The 19,919-nt window shown below is 33.0% G+C and overlaps 1 protein-coding gene across 1 annotated transcript; it reads left to right on the plus strand.

The window, feature by feature from the left end:
• Positions 1 to 18,618: 18,618 nt before the first annotated feature.
• LOC123866568 (ubiquitin carboxyl-terminal hydrolase-like) lies at positions 18,619 to 19,514 on the plus strand. Its single transcript, XM_045908212.1, has one exon. It carries the CDS (start codon positions 18,770 to 18,772, stop codon positions 19,454 to 19,456), a length of 687 nt encoding a protein of 228 aa, XP_045764168.1. The 5' UTR covers positions 18,619 to 18,769; the 3' UTR covers positions 19,457 to 19,514.
• Positions 19,515 to 19,919: the final 405 nt, after the last annotated feature.

Below are 19,919 nucleotides of genomic sequence, written 5' to 3' on the forward strand. Positions count from 1 at the left end.
AACTTCGCAATCTTGCGATTTGAGTTGCATAGCGAGGATATTTAGGATATATTAACTCCATTCTGATCTACAAACAATGAATTTTGGATAAAGATTTATTAGTAAAAATATATTATAGCAGATTTCTAGTAAGGTGTGCAAGCTTATCATACATTATTATTTATCGAAAATTAATTCTTTAATGATGAATTTAGACACATTTCCCGCTATTTAAATATATTTCGATTGTTATAAATACTTTGATAAATAGAGATTAATGGACGAAAAAAATACGTACAATGCGTACTAATATAATAAATTCACTGATGCCCCCACGACTTCATCTGCATGGATTTAGGTTTTTAAATCCTGCGGGAACTCTATGATTTTCCGAGATAAAAAGTTGTCTATATCTCTCCAGTTCTTTTACTATACCCACGAAAAATCATGTCGATTCGTTGCTCCGTTGCGACGTGATTGAAGGACGAACCAATAAACAAACAAACAGACACACTTTAGCATTTATAATAAGTATGATTAGTGATGCAAAAAGGCGTCTGTCTAAACTAAAGACTAACGGCTGAATCTTGCCGAAATTTGATACACAGACAATTCACATCTTGGAGACGGATCCAGGATATTTTTTGACGTCGAAAATTAAAGGATTTCCACTCAAGTTTTAAATCAAATTCGCAAGGAAGAAGATTGAAGCATCAAATAGGAGCAAATATTATTAGACCTTTCACAAATTTTATACCTACCTATGGAAAGTAGTAAAATGTATAACCTTTTAACATTTTAACTATCGCGAGTCCGACGCATACCATTCCTTTTACGGTTAGATCTCAATTCACTGCGTAACTATAAACAACAGCGTCTTCCATGCTTCAAAATCGAACACCTATAGCTGATGCGGCAATAATTTATACGTAAGACAGTGTTCATACGAATGTATAAATCTAGTCTGATTACTTTCGCAAATATAAGTTTTATGTTGTGATGATTTAGTGTTTAAAGTTACATGCGCAAATGTTTAAATCTAATTTATTTCAATCCATTTCGTTTATTATGAAAGAGGTTTTAGAATTCGAGCGTATAAATAGGTCGATCCTAAGCGTCACCATTCCTTTCTTTCCGAGTTTTGGATACGACGACAACAACAGTCGAAATAAAGTATGTAAGTATTTTTATTTTATATGTTTATTTTTGAATTAAGCAACTAGGTACCTATTGAATTTTTATTTGGAGTTTTCATGTTGATAGTTACTTAAATTGTTTTTCAGGGCCTCTTCATCTTTCATCAATCCATTTGACGAAGACGAAGACCCCATCGCTTTGGTGCAGCCCCCATCAACATCGAAGTCTCTTAAGAAGAAACGTGAGGTGAAGCGGAAGAAGACGATCAAGAAAAAGGAGGTGACTTCTTCTGCTCCGAAGAATCCGTTCGAATCGAGCGGATCGGAATCTGAACCCGAAACGTCTCCAAATACACCTACGAGTCCATCTGTTAAGCGGAGGAGGTTTATTACCGAATCTGAGGTGAGTTGTCTTATTTATATTTTATTGGATTAAAGCTTTTAAAAGACTTCCCAATAAGAATGTTGTTAGGCAATTGGTCTGTATATAAATTTATGAATATAGTTTGTTAAAGTTATTATTTTGTTAGGGATCATATCCGAAGGGTACCAGTGGGATCCTATTACTAAGCTACCGCTGTCCGCCCGGACGTCTGTCTGTCAGCGGGCTTTATCTCATGAACCATAATAGGTAGAGAGTTGAAATTATCGCAGATGATACTAAATTGAATATTTTTCAATTTCAGGATGAATCTACTAGCAAGCCAGTGCGCGCTGCGAAATTGAGAAGTTTTCTCAGTCGGCGCGTTGCGTCGGGGTATACATCCCAATCAGACCCATCGAAGAAAGGCAGCTACTACTTCGAGCTGCGCGTCTACAACTCTGAAGAAGTGGAGAAACTCGCGAACAATGAGCGTTGGAAGCATGCCATCTGCACACTAAAACTTGCAACTGATTTAAATTCGGTGGTATGGAAGTCCCTCACCAAATTAATTGATGATAGTAAGGCTGAACTAAAAAATATTCAGCCCATTTTATACCCTGCAAATGAAAATAATTTCTAAGATAAATTTTGTAAATTAAATTTTGTAAATCTTAGAAATTATTTTCATAAATAAATTCAAAAAATATTTCATCTGCAACATATTGTATATAATAAGTATGACAATTAAATTACTATCTTTATGTTTGTGCCTGTAAATATTTTTTAACGTGTTTTTTTTACAGAAATTACAAAGCCTAAACCATACAAAGCCTAGACCATACAAAGCCTAGATCATACAAAGCCTAGACCATACAAAACCTAGACCATACAAAGCCTAGACCATATGAAACTAGAAATATAAAAACTAGAACCATATGAAACTAGAACCATATAAAATTAAATTAACGTGTTTTTTTTACAGAAATTACAAAGCCTAAACCATACAAAGCCTAGACCATACAAAGCCTAGATCATACAAAGCCTAGACCATACAAAACCTAGACCATACAAAGCCTAGACCATATGAAACTAGAAACATAAAAACTAGAACCATATGAAACTAGAACCATATAAAATTAAATAAAAATGTCTAAATGTTCATATCGAAAGATTTGAAGTTGGGATATTAATAACGTGATACTTACAGCCCTTATACTCTTACTAAGTCTGCACATTGTCTGAAAATAACTAGATTACTTTATTTTAATACAGTCATCTCATAACTATCCAAAATTTAAAATCTAGAACTGAGAAACTAGAACCATACAAACTAGATACTTGACATGTTTGAATGTTGATATCGAAACATCGCATTACTTCCATTCTATTAATAACTGTTTACTGTTTATTAGCCAATAGCTTGATTTATTATTTAGCTGTATTTCCTTACCGATTTTTTATACGCAGAATATTAAAACCAGAACTGAGAAACTAGATACTAAATAGATAAACAAGATAAGCAATTCTATGAAATTGAAAATGTTTTTCTGCAAAGAGTGTAACCTTTATGTTAAAACATCTATATCGTCACATAACAGAACAAATACTCATAAATCTAATAGTTTATTTCAATCTAGATATGAGAATGTGCAAATTATAAAAACGGCTTTTAGAAACAGAATAGTCAGTTACAAAGTAAATCCGACCTCTACAACTTTAGTTCCAGAGAGTTTTTTTTCACAAATATTTAAAACCACACGCGAGATCATAAATATATCTCTAAAGAAACACACTGCCATTAAAGTAAATTTTGAGTTATTTGTTTCGTATATTTTACCAAAAAATTTTGAAAAGTCTATTAAATCTTTCAGTACTAAATATGGTATTATAGTCCAAAGTACTGATATTGATAATTTTTTATTACAATGTGCTCAAAAGTTAACTTGCAAATGCGCAGAATTCGAACAGTCAGAATCTGGTTGGACAATTGATTCTATCAGTCATTTGGAGATAAATATTAATAAATATAATCCTCTGAAAGGTGGATCATATTTGGCATTACCATCACATATAAGAAATACAAAATCATGTCTAAATATTCATAATTTCGATGATTGTTGCTTTTTATGGTGCATTGCTGCTAAAATGTATCCTACAAAACTTAATTCCAATAGAGTTTCATCATATCCTCATTATTCATTGCTTTTTGACATAAGAAATATGACATTTCCTCCGGGAATTGAAGATATTAAAACCTTTGAGAAGAACAATCCAACTATTAGTGTAAATGTTTATGGGTTAGAAGCCAATAATACAGTTACAGGTCCTTTGTATGTGACTTTAGCTCGAAAACTTACCCATGTTAATTTATTATATATTACTAAAAATGACAAAGCCCATTACTGTTTGATTAAAGACTTTGGCCGACTTGTGCGAAGGCAATTAACAAAACACAAGTCTAAAATATTTTTATGTGATGAATGTTTTTTATATTTCGCAAATGAACAAAAACTACACAATCACGATTGTGCTAAAAGACAAACTGTACTTCCAGAAGATGGTAGTAAGTTGCATTTTTCAAACTATGAGAGAACTCAAAGAATTCCTATCGTGATATATGGCGATTTTGAGAGCTTGCTTTGTAAATATTCAAACGAAAATAAATCTCTTTATACTGAAGATATACAAACACATGAACCATCTTGTTTCGCTTATTACATATGTTGCCATTCTAAACCTGAGCTTAATGACTTTGTAAGCTATCGCGGACCAAACTGTGGTAAAAAATTTGTTGAAAGCATTACGCGAGATGTAAAAAGATTGCACGGTATTTTATAAAATAGATGAATGCTCCGAGTTTACTATAGTGGAAATTACATACATGTTAGTCTCCTGATCTAACAATCGTCTGTTTCTTAAGTCTACTAACAAATTATACTTAGCTAAAAAATCCGCTCCTAAAATGGGTTGTTTAACGTCGGCTATTACAAAAGTCCACTTAAACGCACGACGCAATCTTAAATTTAACACTAGAGTCTTTGTTCCGAAAGTCTGTATTTCACTACCATTCGCGGCATAAAGTTTGTATTTATTATTTACTGTACTATCACACACTGATTTATAACTTTTAGGCAACACTGAAATGTTCGCACCTGTGTCTATTAAATAACGTATGCCATTGTCTTTATCCGTAATACATAAACGGTGGTTCCCAAATTCGACGCAGGTACCCACCGGTTCCACCTGCATCTTCACTAGTTTTCCTGCTTCGTATTCCAGGTGCACGGCTGTTCACAGCGATTAGCTCTCTGCCTGTATCTAAAATGATGCACGCAGAGCCAGTCCGGGCTATCCGGGGTACGTCTGGATCTGTTTTCCTCTCGTCCTCGGGAACGCGAACGACCACGGAAACCTCCGCGACCTCGCCTGCCTCGCCAACTGTGTCTGGACCTGTCCAGCTGGTCCAACCTTGCATGTATCCTGGCTATTTCAGCTGCCATCGACGAATTTCCGGGTACCGCCTCCTTTGCTGCCACTTCTGCTACTGGTTGGGACTTCATAGTTTCCATTACTTTGTCAGCAATCACGGCTAGTCTGTCTAGATCTTTAGCTTCTGTCGCAGCCAGAACGCCTCGTGCTGCTGCTGGTAGCAGATTCTGCCATAAAACACTTAGGGTCTCATTATTAATTTTACCCCTGGCCAGATCCTGCATTTTCCGGAGGAGGTGGCTGGGTTTCTGATCACCCAGTTCCATCTCCCCGATGAGCTTCTGTATCTGGCGGTTCTCCGACTCTTCATCTATGTTGAGCAACCTTTCTTTAAGTACCTCGTACTTACGCACCTCCGGAGGATTGATCAGGATGTCCGTCACCTGTTGAATGACATCCTTACCCAGCTTGGATACCACTATATTATACTTGGATGCGTCTCCTTGTTTTTGTGGTGCCAGTATTGCCTCCAGCTGGATAAACCAGACCCTAGGTTGGTCGGTCCAAAACTCCGGGATCTTCGACGTGATAGATATCGACGCTAGATACGTGTCTTCATCCTTCACTACTGTCGTAGGTTGCGCCATTTTTAAAGTTTTTTAGTTTTTCACTTCCTACGTGTTAATTTGAGTTGCCCTAGCTTACGTTACTTTACTTTATTTTAATTAAGAAAATTAACACGCGCTACCCTGGTAGTTCAAAGTCCGAGTCACCAATGTACAGGTATATTTGTACAGATATTTGATGTATATATAGCGCCGTGTTCTCTACCAGGGTAGTAATAAAAACAAAAGAAATGAACACTAAAAAAAATATATATTATAATTCACAATTTTAAGTTACAATTTGTAAACGTCAACATGATACAACGGGCTAGAGGCAACTAACCAAACTCGCTACGGCTCACGGCGTAGCTCGAAAATGCCTATTTACTAGTGCCTCTACACAAATAATCCAATGTTTCCTCTTACTACCGAAGAGTTGACTTCATATAATGAAGCAAAAATTTGCTGCATCTGTAAAACAATGTTTAAAAAATATGATATAATAGTAAAGGATCATGACCATTTTACAGGTAAATACCGAGGCCCTGCTCACAACACTTGTAACATAAATGCAAAAAAATGTACGTTTATACCGATCATTTTTCATAACTTGAGTGGTTATGATTGCCACTTATTTATTAAAGAATTATCAGAAATTACCGGAAAAACGAGCTTGATACCAAAATCTAAAGAAAAATATATATCATTCACAAAATTTTTACCTATTGATAAAACAAATGCTGCTCAACTGAAGTTTATCGATTCATTTAATTTTTTGAGTTCGGGTTTGGATAAACTGGCAAAGAGTCTTCATCCGAATGATTTTCAGCATATGCGTGTATTTATTAAGGATGAACACTTATTAAATTTGGCCTGTAAAAAGGGTGTCTATTGTTATGATTATATGGATGCATGGGAGAAATATAATGAAACAAAGTTACCAAAACATTCGATTTTTTTTAATAAACTCACAGGTGAAAATATTTCCATTGAGGATTACGAACACGCTTTAAAAATATGGAAAACTTTTGGTATAAAAAACTTAGGAGAGTATACAGATTTATACTTACAATGCGATGTCTTATTACTATGCGACGTTTTTGAAAAGTTCAGAAATATGAGTTTAGACTATTATAATTTAGACCCCTGCTATTATGTATCATCTCCATCTTTAAGTTGGGACGCAATGTTGTTATATACTAAAGTTGAGCTTGATTTGATTTCTGATGTGGATATGTATCAGATGTTAGAAAAAGGTATTCGAGGTGGTTTAGCCCAGTGTTCATTGAGATATGCTGAAGCAAACAATAAATATTTACCATCCTACAATAAAAATGAGTCAAGTACGTACTTAATTTATTTAGACTGTGTCAACCTTTACGGTTTTGCTATGATGCAAAAAATGCCAATGCGTGACTTTAAATTTTTAAATGAAAATGAAATTAAAAATTTTGATGTAAGGAACATTTCTAAAAAAAGTCAGTGTGGATATATTCTCGAGGTAGATTTATGTTATCCGGATAATATTCATGATGCTCATTCAGACCTACCATTTGCTGCGGAAAAATATTCTCCTGCTCAAAATCAAAGCAAAAAATTGGTGGCAAATTTATATAATAAACATCGTTTTGTTATTCATTATATGCACTTGCAAGAATGCTTAAAGAATGGTTTATTGCTTTTAAAAATATACAGAGTGCTATCTTTTTATCAGGACAACTTTTTAGAGCCTTATATTTTTTTAAACACAAGTCTCAGACAAAATGCCAAGTCTGATTTTGAGAAAGACTTTTTTAAAAAGCAGAATAATTCTATTTTTGGAAAAACGATAGAAAACAAAAGGAAGCAGGTTGACGTAAAACTAGTAAACGTTTGGAGAGATACTACAAATAATACTAATAAATTGAATGGAGCGGAAAAATATATTAGTGCACCACATTTTCACAGTTTATCAATTTTTTCTGAAAACTTAGTAGCTATTCAATTGAAAAAAACAAAAATTGTCTTAGATCGACCAATATATATTGGATTCACGATTCTTGAACTGTCGAAAACGCATTTGTATCATTTTCATTATTCGGTCATAAAAAGAATCTATGGAAATAATGTTCAGTTATGTTATACGGATACTGATAGTTTACTATATCTTGTAAAAACTGATGATTTTTATGAAGATATGAAAGATAACATTCATTATTTTGATACTAGCAATTTTGAAGATGATAATATTTTTAATATGCCGAAAGCTAATATGAAAATACCTGGATATTTTAAAGACGAAATGGGAGGAGAAATCATTTCTAAATTTGTTGGTTTACGCGCAAAATTATATTGTTTACTTTCTGAGAAAAAAACTATCAGTAAAGCAAAGGGTATCACGAAGCCTGTGACAAAAAAATTAAACTTTGAGAAATATAAGAAAGCCTTATTTTGCAATGAAAATATAAGAGATGATATGTTTGTCATACGATCAAAAAATCATCAGGTTTTTACTCAGAAAATTAATAAATTAGTATTAAATAGTGATGATAATAAAAGGCAAATAATGGAAAATGATTTTAAAACTTTGCCTTGGGGGCATTACAGCACGATTCTTTAGTAAAAATATTATGCTAAGTACCTATGTATTTTACAAATTTTTATGTGTCTAATTTTAATATTAGTTTTAATGGTAATTTAGCATTTAATAAATTTGATTAAGTTTACCACAGTGTTTTATTTCAAATAAAATCACAACATATTTTATATTCCCTTTATTAATTCAACCAATTATTTACATTACTTCATAAACTTAGTACTTAACATAAGATTAACGTATTATAAAAACTTACTACTTAATGGAAAATATTCGGACTACAACTTACTTGCATGATATGAAAATATAAAATATACTTTATACTTTAATTAGAACTCATTTATGCTTTTTATTTTTACAATCGCAAAATAACAATAAAATAATATTAAATTTAACTATTCAGGCACACTTAGCTTTTGTATAATCCTATTAATTAAATCTTCTGTAGCATCCATCATATTGTCATAATTATCACTCACTATGTACTGTACACTCAAATTAGTCTTTGCACTGTTCTCCTGTTCTTTACTATCAATTTCAAGTATTTCAATTTTTATAATGTGGCTTCCCTTTGCTTTATTTTTCCGTATAACAAAAGATGAATCTGGAGCTGGTGAAATCACATGATCTATTTTTGGAAGCTTCTTTTTTAAAGACAATTTATTTTTCTTTTTTATGGTTTTCAAACTGGTGTTATTTTCAAGTGTTTCATTATTTTTTTGCTCACGTAAAGCTTTCAATCTATTCTCTTCTTCTCTTTCTAAAATAGCATCCAAGTCTTGAGCTCCATAAAATGGATTATTCATACTTGTGTTTCTTTCGTCATCCGTGAAATAAAAGTCCGACATGATGCTGTAACAAAATACAAAATTTTATAAATATAACAATAAAACAACATTTATAAAAATATCAATAAACAAATTCTAAAATAGAAAAGAATACAGTCAAAATATTATATAAGTAATTTTTTTCACTAACCAGAAGCGAGTGAGTTCCTTGCGTGAGAAGATCTGGGAATGAAAATTGTTTAGTAACAAATCTATGGAGTCAAGTTTTCAAAACAATTGTATATACTTGTATGACATTCGTCCGCATTATGCAATCTCTAGCGACATGTTAGAACCTGTTTAATATTAAGTTCTTACGAATTTCAATTTCATACTATTATCACAAGGTTTAAATTAAAATGTATACCTACATTTTAATATAATCATCGACAAATAATAGTGCGCTAGACAAGTGCGAAGTGAAACACGAATGTGATACCTACAAGCAATACCTTAAAATTTAAATCAACTAGCAATAATATGAAGTTATTTAATAAGTTGCATTTTTAAAATTATCATCAATCAGTAATATGAAGTTGATAAAACAGGCTGAATCATTAAAAATAAATTATATAGATGTTGAAACACCACCACCATGCTTTAGCCGACATAGTAAACTTCTACCAAACACAATTCGATGCATAATTTGCGGACCCTCCAACTGTGGGAAAACAAATATTATGATAAACTTATTATTGCACGAAAATGGACTTAAATTCCAAAATGTTTATATTTACTCAAAGTCCACTTTTCAATCTAAATATTGTTTCCTACAAAAAGTTTTTCAAAATACTCCAGATGTTAAATTTATTATGTTCAAAAATAGTGAAGAAGTTATTTCGCCAACTGAAGCCTTAAGAAATTCTATTTTCATTTTTGACGACGTGACTTGTGAAAATCAAGTTAATATTCGAAATTATTTTTCGATGGGCAGACACAAACAAATTGATTGCTTTTACTTGACCCAAACATATTCAAAAATTCCTAAGCAATTAATACGTGACAATGTTAACTTTTTAATTATTTTCAAGCAAGATGATATAAACTTAAAACATATATATAAGGAACATGTTAATTCTGATATGAGCTGGCATGTCTTTAAACAATTGTGTGCAAGTATTTGGAAAGATCCGTTTATGTTTTTATCAATCAACAAAGATTGCGAACTAAATAACGGTCGGTACAGAAAAACATTTGACATATTCGTGAAATTCGACTAACAATTTTACAATTATATACCACATACGAGACACAAATTTAGTCAGTCAAATGAGAGCACTGGTAAGAATACCTACCCATATTTAATTTAAAAATGGAAGCCGTTGTAAAGAAACAATTAATTAAATCAATTGAAACCATCAAAAAGAAAGCAAAACAAATGCGTGAAGAAGAAGATGATTTAGAACTAAAAAGGCGCAAACTTTTTAAATCCATAACGGATCCATTAGAATCCATAGTATTGCAAAAAAAAGAAAATAAAAACAATAGTCACCATGATTTACCAGATACATGTTCACCTTCAACTTCTGATAAAATTAAAAACATAGAAAATGATGATAAAAATTATGTAACACCAAAACCAATAACTTCTACCCAAAATTTTGAAGAAATCGAAGAATTCTATACTCCATCTCCAACGCCTGAAAAAAGCAATGAAATCTATAATTTGAATGTACCTTTTGGTGTACGTAATGAAAATAGTAATTTAATGATTGGAAATACAAAAGTAACATTTTCAGATGGTGATGCTCATAGCAAAAATATGATGGCTAAAATAGGAAATAGATCCTATGAAGTAACCCCAGGTTTGGCAGAATTATTATTTCAGAGTAAACCAGATGTAAAGATTGTATCTGATCAAGATAAATTAGTATATAAAGATATTTTATGCAATACTAGTGCACATAGGAGAGATTATAACCCTACGAATCAGATTAAAGGCGATAAAGGGACAAAATATACTAAAATTGTGAAACCTCTCTTTACTGATAGTGAATTAAAAGAAAAAAAACAAGGTGGTTTTATGCCAACTCTTAAAACTTTGAAAAAAAATACAGATTTCATATACTGGGATGATCCGAATGAGTTAGTAGATAGATTGAAAATTTTAATTGCTTCAAAAGATGCTGGCAACACTAGTCATGACAATGAGATTATATCAATAATTGAAGAACTTAAAGAAGCTGGTATAATAAAATAAGTATATAAAAATAAAACCTGGTTACATTTTTGCTTAGTTCTATAAACACTGTTGAACATGAATGTCAACAAGTTTGGTCATCATGTACACAAGAAACTGAAAATGGATAGCTCTGCCTTAGAAAATATCTTTGATGCTCAACATAAAATCATCAAACATGTTGGTACACCCATTGACCCAAACGACTGTGCTACTAAACTATATGTTGACAAATTCTTAGATGGGCTCTATATACGATTAAAAACAGTAGAGGAAACATTGTTGCAGTTAAAATCAGAAATAAATAGTCTAAAAAGGAATATAGAAGGTGTAAGTCGTAAATTCAAAAAATGAGCAAAGATAGTGTAGTAAATGAAATACATAAAAATGTTAGGAAAAATTTTCCTCGAAGACATGTTATACTTAAAGACATTGATGATGTATGGCAGGCCGATTTAGTTGATATGCAATCATTCTCAAAAGATAATTCACAATATAAATATATTTTAACAGTCATCGATGCTTTTTCAAAGTATGCATGGGCATATCCGCTTAAACTTAAAAATAAAGAAACTGTGACTGAAGCATTTAGTAAGTTACTAGAAAAAGGTCGTGTTCCCAAAAATCTACAAACTGATTTAGGAACAGAATTTTATAATAGTTGTTTCAAAAAATTATTACAAAAATACGGTATAAATCATTATTCCACTTATTCCACTAAAAAGGCGTCAATAGTAGAAAGATTTATAAGAACGTTGAAAACTAAAATGTACAAGCAATTTAGCTTGCAAGGGAATTACAAATGGAATGATGGAACCCTCGAGCACATCATGAAAAAATATAACTCCACATTTCACAGAACAATTGGTACAGCTCCAGATAAAGTTAATGAAAAGAATAAACAAAATATACTAAAAAGATACAGACTACTACAATTATCAGCACCATCGCAGAAACGTTCAAAATTCAAAATTGGAGATTATGTAAGAATAAGCAAATACAAAGGAACTTTTGACAAAGGATATACTCCCAACTGGTCAACTGAAATTTTTAATATAGCTCAAGTTCAAAACACTCATCCAATTACTTACCTTCTAAAAGATGCAAGACAGCGACCTATTTTAGGATCATTCTATACTGAAGAATTACAAAAAACAAAACATCCTGATATATATCTTATTGAAAAGGTTTTAAAAACAAAAGGAAATAAATTATATGTCAAATGGTTAGGTCTGCCGCCTAGTGAAAACAGTTGGATAGATAAACTAAATCTTTTATAAACACATTTTATGTTAACAACTTTCAGTCTCTTATTATCTACGATACTGAGCAGAGTTCTCTTTTATTAAAAATGGAGAAACAACCATCCAAGCGTAAAATGACTTTGAGAAGAAAATCTAACAATTTGAAAACAAGTAATTCTGGTGCTGGTTTTAAGAAAAGCTTTAAGGATATTGTATCTCGCGCGAAAAAACATATCCATAAATTGAAACCTAAATGCAAAAAAGCTGCAATCGAATTAGCTCTTGCTGCTGCTAAGGAATTAGCAGCGACATCTTCAGTTAATGTACCGCGTATAATACCCATACCAAAGACAGGTGGGGTTTTGCCACTAGTCCCCATATTTGCAGGATTGTCTGCCGCGGGCAGCTTAGCGGGTGGTACTGCTAGTATAGTGAAAGCAGTCAATGCTATTAATTTAATGAAAAAAAAATTTCAAGAACTAAAGAGACATAACGAGAAGATGGAAACATTGTGTATCGGAAAAGGATTATTTATAAAGCCCTATGGTAATGGTTTGGGAATATACACAGCAAAGGAAAAAAACTGATTCGGCGGCTACCTAATCGTGCTCTAAGTAACTTGGATATTCTAAAAATTTCAAAAAATATTCCTTATTTCAGAGGTGTATTTATGAGAAATGAACTTCCAAAATATCCTTTTAAAAAAGAGTGTGGTATCATCAACTTAGATAGCTCTGAAAATCCTGGAACTCATTGGGTAGCCTATGCAAAAATAAATAATTACATTGAATACTTTGATAGTTATGGTAATTTGAAACCGCCTAAAGAATTTGTAAAATATGTGGGAGCGAATATTAATTATAATTATGACAATTATCAAGGATCTAATTCTTATAACTGTGGCCATCTATGTATCAAATTTCTTATTAATTTTTGGAATAAAAATTGAAAATAAATAGATGATACAAAAATATGTAAGCTCATTTAACCATCATGTCTATTACACTCACGATCGTGGGTGAAAAATCTATTCTAGAATCATTTTACGCCCCTCCTCTTATTTTGGAAGACGAATATGAGTGTGGCTTAGTATATTTTTCTGCATTTAATTCAATTCCAAATGTAGACTATAATAATAATGTGTTTGAATATGGAGAAGAGAAAAAAAGAATTCTTATTCAACCAGGTGCTTACGATTTACAAGATTTGTATGAATACCTAAAAGAAAGAGTTGAAAATTGTGAATTACAAATAAAATCTAACATCAATACAATGACATGCTCTTTGTACTGTACTGAAACTATAAACTTTAATTCAGAAAATAGTATTGGACCTATGCTAGGTTTTTCTAACGAAAAACTAAAAGCAAATAAATGGCATGAATCTACAGAATCCGTTAACATTCTACCACTGTCTGTCATAAGGATCGAATGTGATCTTGTACAGAGTTCGTACACTAACGGTTCTCCTTCACATATTATTTATGAGTTTGTGCCAAACATTCCTCCAGGTCATAGATTTATAGAATCTCCAAGTAATGTGATATATTTTCCGGTCAAAAGAAAGATAATTTCATCAATAACAATAAAAATTTTGGATTTGGAAGGCAATAATATAAATTTTAAGGGCGAAACTATTGTTTTGTGTCTTCATTTGAAAAAGTCAAAATGATCGTATTTAACAAAAGTAATTATTATAAAGAGTATAACCCAACTATTAAGAAAGTTATTACCAAGGAAAGTGTAAAACAAAGAAGACGTGTTAGAGTATATAAAAAAATTCATCAGAGTAATAAACAATTTCTTAAAGCCCTCGGCTTCAAAGTATGAGCCTCCTTCAGATCAACGAATTACCTGAATTCGATAACTCTATCGAGAGTTATGAGGTTCATACATATAATCCATACAATAACAGTTTCAATGAAAATGATGAAATTCGGATACCTATTCACCAGCAAGATATTTACGTGTTACCATCAGCCAGTTCCATTTACATTGAAGGAAAAGTTTCGGTGACTCATAAAGATCAAGCTGGCAAAGTTCAAAAGAAAAGTGTTGACTTCAGTAATAATGCAATTGCATTTCTTTTTCAAGATATCCGATACGAAATGAATGGTGTTGAAATCGATCGTATTAGAAATGCTGGAATAACTACAACCATAAAATCTTTCATTTCAATGAATAGCGGTGACAGTAAAGCGGCTGCTGCTTGGGGTTGGAATATAGACGGATTTAAAAATCAAAATGGAAATTTTAATGCTTTGATACCCTTAAATAAGATTTTAGGTTTTGCTGAAGACTACAATAAAATAATAATAAACTGTAAACATGAACTCATACTTAACAGAGGTAGTACTAACATAAATAGTGTTGTCATGGGTAGCGATGATATTGTAGACATTGATATACAGAGAATCCAATGGCGAGTACCACATATTAAAGTATCAGATCAGCAAAGATTAATACTTTTAAGGAAATTAGAAAAAGATAATCCCGTACAAATAGCATTTAGAAATTGGGATTTGTATGAATATCCATTATTGCCAAAAACTACCAAACATTCATGGGCGTTAAAGACTGCTTCTCAATTAGAAAAACCTCGATATGTTATATTTGGTTTGCAAACTAATAGAAAAAACGTTAAAAACAGAGACAGCACAATATTCGATCATTGTACATTAACCAATGTCACATTATTCCTGAATTCCCACTATTATCCGTATGATGCTTTAAATCTCAAGTTTGAGGAAAATAAATACAGTATATTATACGACATGTACACCAAGTTTCGTCAGTCGTTTTACAACCTTCCTATTGATCCACTGCTTGATCTTCATACATTTAAAGAAATAGCGCCTTTATTTGTCATAGATTGTTCCAGACAAAATGAAAATTTAAAAACTGGTCCAGTTGATGTTCGTCTGGAAATAGAAACGTCTCAGGAAATTCCAAGCAATACCAGCGCTTACTGTTTAATCATAAACGATCGTCTTGTGGAGTATAGGCCGCTGAGTAACATTGTTCGAAAACTATCATGAAAATTATTGTGGACGTTCAAGGTTTTAAAAATGATCAAAATTACTTTCTGCCTAAAGAGATTGCTATAGTGTATAGTGATCGAGTTCAAGTTTTGTTAATAAAACCGCCATATCCCTATGAATGGCTAACAGACACAGAAAAGAAACAAGTTAAATGGATTGAAAAGAATAGAAAAATATTATGGAGCGAGGGAATCGTGCCTTACGAGACCTATAAATACCATCTAATAGATATTTTAAAAAATAATGATATTTATTGTAAAGGCCTTGAAAAGCAGTTATGGTTAAAAGATATATTAAGTAATCCTAACGTACATAATTTAGAAGATAAAGGATGTCCTCGTTTATTAACATTGTATGAGTTGTATAATTCACATTCTGACATATATAGTTGTGTTTATCATCCGACCATCTGTGCGCTGAAAAATGTAACTTGTTTAAAAAAGTGGTGTATGAATAATAAAGTTTTAGATGATTAAATATGCTTGTTTAACTTCCATATACCTGCTTCTTTTATTTAATTTACTGATTATACTCGTATTGAAAACACAATATTTGGTGTAGGTTGTTATAGCCAAATAGTTGTTTTTCATGTTGTAAAAATATTACATTTGAAGAGTAATTTTAAAATTCAAGGTTTCTTAGTACCTATCTAGTTATTTGCTCGTGCAAATAGAATGAATATTTCGTTCTTAAACCATGTGAATAGTTTGTTCAAAATACGGATAGTTGATTAATTTTTGCTTGGATTTAGCTACACTCCATTTATTTAATGTGTTGTTGAGGACAGTAGTTTAGAATTGGGGAATTCTGTATCAAAATTGGTGGCGATTTTGGATCACGGCGAGCGAAGCGAGCGAGCGTAGCGAGAGTGATCCAAAATCCCCACCAATTTTGATACAGAATCCCCAATTCAACACTACTGTGCACTCTATAGATCTCAACCTCTCTCTCTCTTCAGTCGTTCCTCCATTGCTGAAGAACGTGGTCCTGGCGCGATCCTAATATCCTCGACCAGATTGTTTCCATCAGCTTCTGTTGGTGGTCTTTTTAACCCCCGACCCAAAAAGAGGGGTGTTATAAGTTTGATGTGTGTATCTGTGTATCTGTCTATCTGTCTGTGGGATCGTAGCTCCTAAACTAATGAACCGATTATAATTTAGTTTTTTTTGTTTGAAAGGTGGCTTTGATCGAGAGTGTTCTTAGCTATAAAATCCAAGAAAATCGGTTCAGTCGTTTGAAAGTTATCAGCTCTAGTTACGTTACTGTAACTTCACTTGTCGGGGGTGATCTAAATTTATAATTTACACTTGTTATTTACAATGCTCTAAAAGCGTGTGTTCAAACTCCCTCACATGGTCAAACTATCTAGTTTATGAGCGGCAGGCTCGTAACTAGCAACACTTATATTATCTCAGTGAGAATAATGAATGTATTGACTACATGTCTTCTTATCTAATAACTATAGGGTCACAAGCACTAAGTATTTAGCGCATTTCTCAGATTGGCACCCACCTCGCGCGGTATCTATTTTAATGCTACCAAAAATGTTTTCGACTATTTTTATAATGTATTAATTCAAATGAAATTGTATAATTGTTTATTTATTTCGTCATTATATTATTAAAAAAAAAAGAAAAATGCATGGCTCAATTTGTACTCTGCAGTTCGTTTATTTTTGTGATGTATTGTCAGTGAATTAAAGCGTTTGATCTCCTGTTCTGCTTAGACTACACAGAATATGGACCCTTCGATCATCTGTGTCATTTTTGCAAATAAGCCAATCCTAGGCGTATATGTAACTATACAGCCAAAACTGCTTTTAACTGGAAAAAAAGACAAAAGTATTTTTGACTATACAGATGATGGACAAAATTAATTTTTAGTCAAAGCTCTTCGCTGGAATAAATCATCATTAAGTTCATAATTTATTAATAATGCATATAAGATAGGTCAAATGTGACCCCAGAAAGGAATTGGAGCATCTTACATCGAGTTGACTCCATGCAGTATTATCTTTTCTACCATTGTTTTTGTAAAGAATTTTCTGGCGTAGCCCATTTAAAAATAGATAAGACTGCATAGAGCCGGGTAGCTCGGATTTTTTTTAGTCACAAGTACTATCAATCATTATTTTTCAGTCAAAACAACTGGCTGTTGTTTCAGTTTGACCGGATAAGCGTTTTGACTGTATCATATCTACCAATTAGGCTGATTTTTCAATCGCCCAATATTTATTTATTTTATCTGTTACCTTCTTTTACTTGTGATGCTCCCTAACGTTTTCTAATAAACCTTTATAGGAAGAGGATGATTGAAGGTCCATAATTCTTAAGTTCTTTCTTTTTATATTGTCACTGACAATACAGGAATGTATGATGAGTGATGACCACCAAAAGAAATCGTTAAGTACAAAGCAAAGCGGTTAGCTGTAGAAAGTGAATCGCTGAATAGATAAAATGTAACCGTATGCAATTTTAATCGAAAATGTTAATGCAAATGGGCGAAATAAATATTTAGATGGAAATTCTCAATTGTTTTATTTTAAGTCATACCTAAAGGCATAACGCATAACTGTGAAGGTTCCTGCGGTAAGGGAAGGCATGATAACGTGACGCGAAAGCTCAGTGATTAGTAACTTGTGACAACTGTCACCCTCTCTCAGCACTCCGCTACCGCATAGCCTCCTAAGTTATGCGCTATACCTAAACCTACTCAGATTATGGGAGGGAAGGTCGAACATCACTTAAAGACGGCTTGTGTAGGGATGCTACGGCTTGATTATCTACCATTAGAAAAGCTGAGAAAATCCGGCAAGAAACTTTTAGAGATATCTTTAAGAGTTGTTTCAACTGCTGATTTCTTAGAAATAAAACTGGCGTTTCCGATCGATGCTTATTTTCAGTAAGATAGGTATTTGTAGATCAAAAACGCTTGGATATTATTTCTCAATGGATTCGTTAATTAAATGTATAGGTAGGAGGTAGGTACAATAACCACATCGTATGACAACGCGCCGACGGCATTGCGCATGTGAAGATTATGGTATTTAGATGGTATTATATCTTAAAGTCTTATGCTTAGATTAATGACGTACCTATATTATTATCTTTAGAAGGTAAACAAAAAGGGCTTGCTGGGAAAGGGAAACCTATAGAAAGTTTTTATCTTCTTTGGGATAAGCATAATTGGCCACTAAATCGCCAAAACGATGTGGAAACGACGAAGAAGTTAAAATTTGCCACTTGCTTGCCAGTGTCAAAGATATGTCTAAGGCTTTGATAAATCGCTGAGTTTATTGAAATTTCTTCCGTTTTTCTCGATCTGTTTGCAAGATACGATATTCCGTCCCTATTACCGAGATATTTTCTAAGAGAAGCAAACGAAATACAAAATGGCTGTCGCATTACCAATGGAGTCTAACCCTGAGACTATGAACAGATACCTTGAAAAACTAGGAGTTCCAAATAAATGGCGTATGGTAGACGTTGTAAGTTTGGAAGCGGATGCCTTGAAATGGGTACCGCGACCCGTATTAGCCGTTATACTCCTGTTTCCACTCTCCGAAACCTACGAACAACATCGAGCTCAGCAAGAGAGTGAACTGCTAAAAAAAGGGCAACAAGCTCCCAAAGATGTCTTTTATTTGAAGCAAGTTCTAAGCACCGTTTGTGGAACCATTGCGTTGGTACACAGCATTGCAAATAACACCAATAAAATCGAGCTTGAAGACGGACTCTTGAAGAATTACATAAATGATGCAAAAGGACTTGACGCTGCAGGCAAAGGAGCTCTTTTAGAGAATTCTGTCCATATTTTGCAAGCTTATAAGGATACTGTAGAATCAGCTGACCAAGCAACAGGAGAAGAAAGCGAAACTATGAACAATCACTTCGTAACGTTCATCCATAAAGATGGAAATCTTTACGAGTTGGATGGATGTAAGTCTTCGCCGATAAACCACGGACCAACGACCGCTGAAAGTCTCCTGGAAGACGCTGCGAAGATATGCCGCGAGTTCATTGCGCGGGAACCAGATAACATTGGTTTTAATGTAGTAGCGCTTGTTTCTAATCAATAAACTCTGTTTTTCTGTTTATCTCGATAAAGTTGGTGGTTGATCTGTAATAAAACTTTTTTGTAAATACTTGTTTAATTTTAACATAAGGTAGGTTTGTACTTAAGTACCTATCTGGCATCGTTAAGATTAAAAAAATAGCTTTTAATTTTAGGTGATCGATCGAATTGGTTCACAATAAACAAATCCTCTTTCTTCGGCGGATTCGCAGCGTCCACGTCTCAATTAAGATATCGGCGCACACTTGCTACACAGCTCCCGCATGCCTTCTTAAAATTCTCTATCTTCGGAAACTAATTAAAAATTCGCCTCGCCTCCGTAGCCTTGTGTTCAATTGGGACGATATAACTTCATTTATAAACGAGCAATCTTGTCCGAGATAAGGGCTGGCGAGAAAACAACGAAGAGCACAACTCGCCACACGCGTCCGCGACGCGACCGGACAAAAAGACAACTCAAACAAACA

The sequence above is a fragment of the Maniola jurtina genome, chromosome 7 (genome assembly GCF_905333055.1).
Source record: "Maniola jurtina chromosome 7, ilManJurt1.1, whole genome shotgun sequence".
In the NCBI taxonomy this organism is placed as follows: Eukaryota; Metazoa; Arthropoda; class Insecta; order Lepidoptera; family Nymphalidae; genus Maniola; species Maniola jurtina.